The 6,799-nt window shown below is 31.2% G+C and overlaps 1 protein-coding gene across 1 annotated transcript; it reads left to right on the top strand.

The window, feature by feature from the left end:
* The first annotated feature begins 1,597 nt into the window (after positions 1-1,597).
* On the top strand, positions 1,598-4,725 carry LOC122593242 (alpha/beta hydrolase domain-containing protein 17B-like). Its single transcript, XM_043765627.1, has 5 exons — positions 1,598-2,080; positions 2,805-2,841; positions 2,957-3,193; positions 3,688-3,735; positions 4,302-4,725. Exons 1-5 carry the CDS (start codon positions 1,764-1,766, stop codon positions 4,560-4,562), a joined length of 900 nt encoding a protein of 299 aa, XP_043621562.1. The 5' UTR covers positions 1,598-1,763; the 3' UTR covers positions 4,563-4,725.
* The last annotated feature ends 2,074 nt before the right edge of the window (positions 4,726-6,799 follow it).

Genomic DNA, 6,799 nt, shown 5'->3' on the forward strand with positions numbered 1-6,799 from the left:
TGGTGGGAGTGATAGGTTATAGGGGGTGATCGGTGATGGGTGATCTACCTAACGGACTTCGCCCTTAGTCATCATGGCTCCGCCATAAGCTAAAAGTGTTCGCCTATAGTTTACGGGCTACGCCCTTTGAAAAAAATTTTTTTAATTTTTTTAAAAACTTGTATATGATTTTAGTTAATTAAAGAAGAAATGTAAAATCTGGAAAATAAAAAATCAAAAAATCAAAAAATCAAAAACAAGCTAAAAAAACAAAAAAAAATGAACATTCTTTCGTTTCTCTCCTTAAGGACCCTTCTCATTTGATCTCTATCCGATAATCAAATCCACATAATAATTTATATTCACATTTTAAAATAACAAACTGTATTACTTGATATATAAAAAAACATATTAAAAAGTTTGTTATGGTTTATATTAAAATTAACTATATATTTATTAATTAATATTTATTAATCCACCATCTGCATAATTGTTTAGCATGTTATACAGGGACCTAAAAAACAGTATATGGTAATTATATTTTTTGAACAGGTTTACTTTTTGATAATATCAAATTTCAAACATACAACCTTTAATTTCGTAACTATAAATAATAATAAATGTTTATATATCAATTATTTTTCAAAGTAAAAAAATTATACAAGGCACATATTCATTATAAAATTTTTGAGTATACATAAGTTTACTAATTAAGGATCTGACACACTGACAATTGTATGTTGCAATCACTTGAGTTAAATCAAAAAAGATATCAATTTGTTAATTAGTAATAGGGGTCCTTTCTGAGTTTACTAGCAATGATGGTCCATTCTGTTAAGACTTGACGACATTCACTAACGTTTCTGTTAGAAAGAGACCAATCTTGCAAAATTTTCTCAAAACAGGGACCCTTATTGCAACAATACTTAAAAAGGGACCCCCATTGCTAAAGTGTGTAAACCACAAGGACCAATTTTGCAATTAACTCTTTAATTTAAGAAAAATGATAAATAAAGTATTTAATGTTGTAATTGATGTATATAAAAAATATATCTTTTCATATTAAAAACTCACCTCTAAAGTTTTTAGTAAATACACAATTATCTAATGTATCTTAAAGAAACAGCTTAGAACTTTTAGCTAACAAAACCCTTAATATAATCCAAAATAAATACAACTTTGCCAAAAACAAATAATAAACACACTCATAACCTATTCAACTTTGGAAGGAAACATTTAGTAAATTATCAAAGAGTACATAATTAATTCACAAGATATGTAATACAACGTCTATATATAGTGTAATGTATAGTTAGATTAGTGATATAATTAACCAGCAACTTTTTCCATTAAACATAAAATGAAGATAAGGGAACATGTCACATGGGCAGAATCGACATTTCCTAATACTATTTTATAAAAGAAAAGGAGACCATTTATAAATCAACAAGTGTGTACAGACTAGTTAAAATAAATAGACATCAACACCATCACACCCTCCCTTTTCTATTATCTATTCATCATTGACAACAATATCATTCTTCTCATTCATGTATTCATCCTTCTTTTTATTTTTCCATCAATTTCTTCATCTTCTCCTCATACAGATCAAATCATTTATGTCATTTCATTAAAAAGTTTAAATCTTTAAGCAAATTTATTAATTTAAATCATACCCTTTTATTTTCCCAATAAGCTAAAGACATATATAAAAATGAAAAAAGAGATTTTGAATATTTTTTCAAGAAATTAATGATCTTTATGAGGTGGGGTTTTGTTATTAAATGGGAAATGTAACATCAAATATAGCTGCAAAATTTGCATTTTTCCCACCAGAACCACCTTCATATGATGTTTGTATAGATGAAGAGGTGAAACCAAATGGTGAAAAAAGATATTGTTTTACAGGAATTACAGCTGATAAAAATGTTGATGTTCATCTTCTTGATACAAAAGTTGGAAACAAGATTGTTGCTACATATTGGAAACACCCTTTTGGTAGATTTACACTTTTGTATTCTCATGGAAATGCTGCTGATTTGGGTCAAATGCAAGAGTTATTTATTGAGCTTAGAGCTCACCTTAGACTTAACATCATGAGGTATATTTATTTATATCTATATCTATCATGTCTTAATGTATTTATGTTTCATTTATTGTTTTTCTATATTGAATTGGTTGTTTAAGACTTAGTTGGACTCAAATGTAAGTTTTTATGTACATAGATTTTGTGGGCATATGGTGTTTTGTTTAATCTATTTCTCTTTTTGGTGTGTTGGTATTTTGCTATTTCGAATTGGTACTATAATGAATGTATGGTTATAAGAACAGGTTGGTTGGTGTATAGAGAAGATTTGGCTGGATTTTTATATTTAATGTTTTAGGCTCATTGATGATTGATAGTAGACTTTGAACTGTTTTCTTTCATGTTGTTGATCTGAATTTGGCTTTGTGAATTAGGATACATTTGACACTAAAACAAGTTTATGCGAGACTATAAGATGCCGAATTTTAAAATAGCTGAAATTTTGAGTAGTAGTTAAAGTATGCATTGATGTTAGGATGAGCTGAACTGATTAGGCTCCATGATAATAACTTTGACCGTCAATCTGTATATCTTTTCTTGGTAATTGGTATTTAAAATCTAAGGTGGATAGCTCGAAGTTTAAGTAATCGTTCGTAGAAGATTTCGTTTTGTAGTTGTCGCTAGTTTATTTCATTGATTCGTTAATTCATAAATTTCTTTGGATTTTAGTTTATGTTATAAATTTGTCTACGTTTACTTCATATCACTATCTTAAATGCCATGTACATATCTTTTGCAGTTATGATTACTCAGGATATGGAGCTTCCACAGGCAAGGTATGTAATATATCAAGAAACAGTTTCATATAACACTTCCTATTTAGATAAAGAAAAAAAAAATGCTTGAAATGGTGATTAAATGAAGATTGTTTGTTGCTTTCATTGAGGTTAGCCGTCTGAGATTAACACATACTACGACATAGAGGCAGTGTACAATTGTTTGAAAGACAAATATGGTGTTAAACAAGAAGATATTATCTTGTACGGACAATCTGTTGGCAGTGGGCCGACGTTACACTTGGCTGCTCGACTACAGAGATTGAGAGGCGTTGTTTTACATAGTGCTATTCTCTCAGGAATACGAGTTTTGTATAATGTAAAGATGACCCTCTGGTTTGATATATTTAAGGTACATTTCTAGCTGGCCTGAGAAGTAGAAGTGTTTCCTATAGTTATTCTAGAGGGGGTAAATGGATGGGTTGGGTGATGAGTCATATGGGTTGGGTTTGGTTGCCCAAACCCTTAAGCTCATCTTTTCTCATTTCGTGAATTTTACAACTAGTTTAAAGTTTAATTGACTAAACCATATTTTTTACAACGATAGTTTAATTTCTTAGATAAAAATGTCAAGGAGATTTAATGTACTTGAATAAATTGTGTGATCTTGTTCACATATGCGAGTTTTTTAGAAAGTATTCGACCCATTTGAAGAAAAGTGTAGCCCAAGTAAACCTTTTTACCCATAAATTGGTCGATTTCATAATATCTAATTTACATGTTTTACCGTTATCTATTCATTTTGTGTCCCATTGCAACAAAAACATGCCTTCATTATTTTAAAGCTAAATGCGACATGAAAATATCTAATGAGGGCACACCTGGTGTTTGTTTTCCTTTATTCAGAACATCGACAAAATACAGAAAGTCAGCTGTCCGGTTCTAGTTATACACGTAAGTATTCTTATGCTATTGGCTTTCTTGTGTTATTGTTGCTATGCTCATTAACGAATTTGGAGAGCACTTTCTCAACTACGCCCATCTTAATTCTTACATGAAACATGTCTAGGCTCTACAAACTCTTGTTGTGGGTTGATCTATAAGTTGATGCATTATATGTTGTACGTTGACTACTAAGGGCAAAAAAGTTCAAGAGTAAAGAATTCCAAAATAGTGATTGGTTAAGTTAATGTAGGACATTTGAAAACTGATATTGTTGCAGTTTTATGTGACAAATGAATAACCAGTGTCAAAAGTCATATAAACTTGTCTTTGATAACGTTTCTGCCTTTAACTGGAAATTGGGCATCTTTCAATCTAAATTCTAAATCGTAGTCTTTAAAGAACATTTTCATAAGCCTCGAATTCTCGCTTGTTTCTGTATATCAATCTAGTTGTAAGTTCATTTCATTGATTTCTTTGATTTTGTTTTTGTTGTATACAAATATGATGCAAAATCTGATTCTATATTTAAACTATAACTAAATACGTATTCAAGTTGATTATTTGACTTATCACAGGGCACGAGTGATGATATTGTCGACTTCTCACATGGGAAGCGCTTATGGGAATTGGCAAAGGAAAAATACGATCCATTGTGGGTCCAGGGAGGAGGCCATTGCAACCTTGAAACTTACCCAGAGTACATAAGACATTTGCGCAAGTTTGTAAGTGCAATGGAGAAGGTCTCGATCCAGAAACCAAATAAGCAACGGGTTTCATCAGGATCATGCATGACAGGAGTCAAACACAACAAATGCTTGAGATTTGGTAAAAAGTAGATAGTTCTTGTGTGGATGTTGATGTTTATGTATCCTTTCACAACCCATTGCCCGTTTGATGCCTTACTTTTTTTTGTTGAATTCTAGTGAGTTTTGTTACTTTTCCCCGGCGTATTTGATCGGTATTTACATGTAAGTAAAAGTATTGTTGATTTTTTACGTAGATGTTAGAAGTCTTTGTTGATTGGAAAACCAGAAACTTTCTTGCAAGGATGGAACTTTTAAGGGGCCAAAGGGGGTTCAAGCCCCTCCAAAAGTTTTTGTTTTTAACACTAGTTTTCTTATACATTCTTCAAAAATAATTTTTCATAATACATATTAGCCTCTCTTGCAAAGCTAAATTTTATGTCTCATTGAAATCCGCCCCTCCATAATAAGTGTTCAAGTTCCGCCATTGCTTTCTTGCTTCTGGGTTTTATTTGTTCAATACTTGTGGTGGTCTGCAAAGTACCTTAGTTTATGATTCTCATAATCATAATCACAATCTATACGACTTTTAAGTTCTATAGAAGGATTTGTTAATCTTTGTAACTAGATTTTCATAATCATAGTCATGAATCTCTTGGAGCTTGTGACTATCTAGTAAAGCCATTTAATGATTTGATGTCCACCCCATGTCTAAAATCTACAAACAATTGTTGTTCCTAATAAAAAATGCAGAAGATGTAACTATCTATCTTAAGTTATCTGATAAGGGTACAATGAAAATTTCAGTTTCAACAATTTCAGTTTCAACGGTCCAATTACTCAAAAAATGCCATGTATTTGGTCATCCGAGCTTCATAAAAAACCTTGGTAATGTTGATAAATTCGGGATCGATTGCATTTCAGAGATAGTAAATTCACAATCTAATGGTTATTTTCCTTATATATATGATGCAGATTGTGCAAGCGAGGCCAGTAATCACTTGATGCCCAAAAGCTGATTTTTCGTAATGCTTTCTTGACAGTATTGTTAGTTCACTACTAGAAAAATAGCCTTTAATGACACTAAATGCGTGTCATAAAATGGGTTAGATGACACACATTTTGGTGTCATAAATCGACCCGTCATAAAATTTTATGACACGTCTTGCGCGCGTCATGAATTTATGACATGCTTTTATGACACACTTTTATGACATGCTTTTATGACACTCTTTTATGACACGACATTTGCGTTTCATGGTTCAAATATTTTTAAAAAAATATTTTTTATAAAATTATTAATATCCACACATTAAATAACAGTAAATCTCATAATAAAAATAAATACACGTATAGCAAAAGAGCGCATTTCATATATATCAAAAACAATGCGTTTCATACACTACAAGTAATTTTAAATTTTAATATTAATCTTAAGTTTACAACCCCTAAATTATATAATGTTCAAGACCGGTAAATGAAGTTTGCCACATATTCTGCCCATTCTTCACGAACTTCATCCAAATCATATTCTTCTTTATCTTCCCCGATCTGACATATACATATACGTACAATACATTAAAAAGGATATAAATATTAAAAAAAAAATATGAAACTCCCGAAACAAGCATCCATTATTTCAAATAATTAAAACATTATTAATAATGTGACCTTTATCATTTTCCAAATGATGCCAAGTAAAGCTATACATTCCAAGGTTACATTGACATTCAACTTGCTACAACACTATGATTTAAAAAATATTTAACCCTTGAGAACTATTGTTATCCTGCATTTAATATTTGCAAAACACTAATAACCACTAGAAGCCTTAAATCTAAAGATTACTTAGTTGTGATGCTTAAGTGGGTGACCAGTCACCACCTAGGAGTCTGAGAATGCATAAGCAAGTAATTGTGTTTCATCAGGATTGACCCTAATCTGGCTCTATATATACAACGCTAATAGGCTTTCCCTCCCCGTTAAAGTCATTTTCGATTCAGCTAACATTCCGAATCTTTGTGTATTTCCACATTTTGCTTATTCATATCCGGTTTTAAACTGAAATATATAAACCTAAATTCAGATTTGGTGTTCGGTTCCATTCGTGTGAATTGGTTTCGATTATCGCTTCCAAAAACATGAACAGTAAGCAGTTAGCAAGCAGTTAGCCATGGGCAAATTCCATCAACACCCGAAAATTGCAAAAAACACTGAATGCTTTCTTTCTGCTTGAATAGTGAAACGACTATCATCACTAAATGTTATATATCTATATTGCTTACTATGGACTTGTTCTTTTACAATAACAGTTGTGAATATATATGGGA

Source organism: Erigeron canadensis, chromosome 3 (genome assembly GCF_010389155.1).
Source record: "Erigeron canadensis isolate Cc75 chromosome 3, C_canadensis_v1, whole genome shotgun sequence".
NCBI lineage: Eukaryota > Viridiplantae > Streptophyta > Magnoliopsida > Asterales > Asteraceae > Erigeron > Erigeron canadensis.

Coding starts and splice junctions, on each gene's coding strand:
- LOC122593242 (XM_043765627.1), top strand. CDS start 1,764: ATGGGAAATGTAACATCAAATATAGCTGCAAAATTTGCATTTTTCCCA. Junction 2,081..2,804: donor CTTAGACTTAACATCATGAG/GTATATTTATTT, acceptor TATCTTTTGCAG/TTATGATTACTCAGGATATG. Junction 3,194..3,687: donor TCTGGTTTGATATATTTAAG/GTACATTTCTAG, acceptor TCCTTTATTCAG/AACATCGACAAAATACAGAA.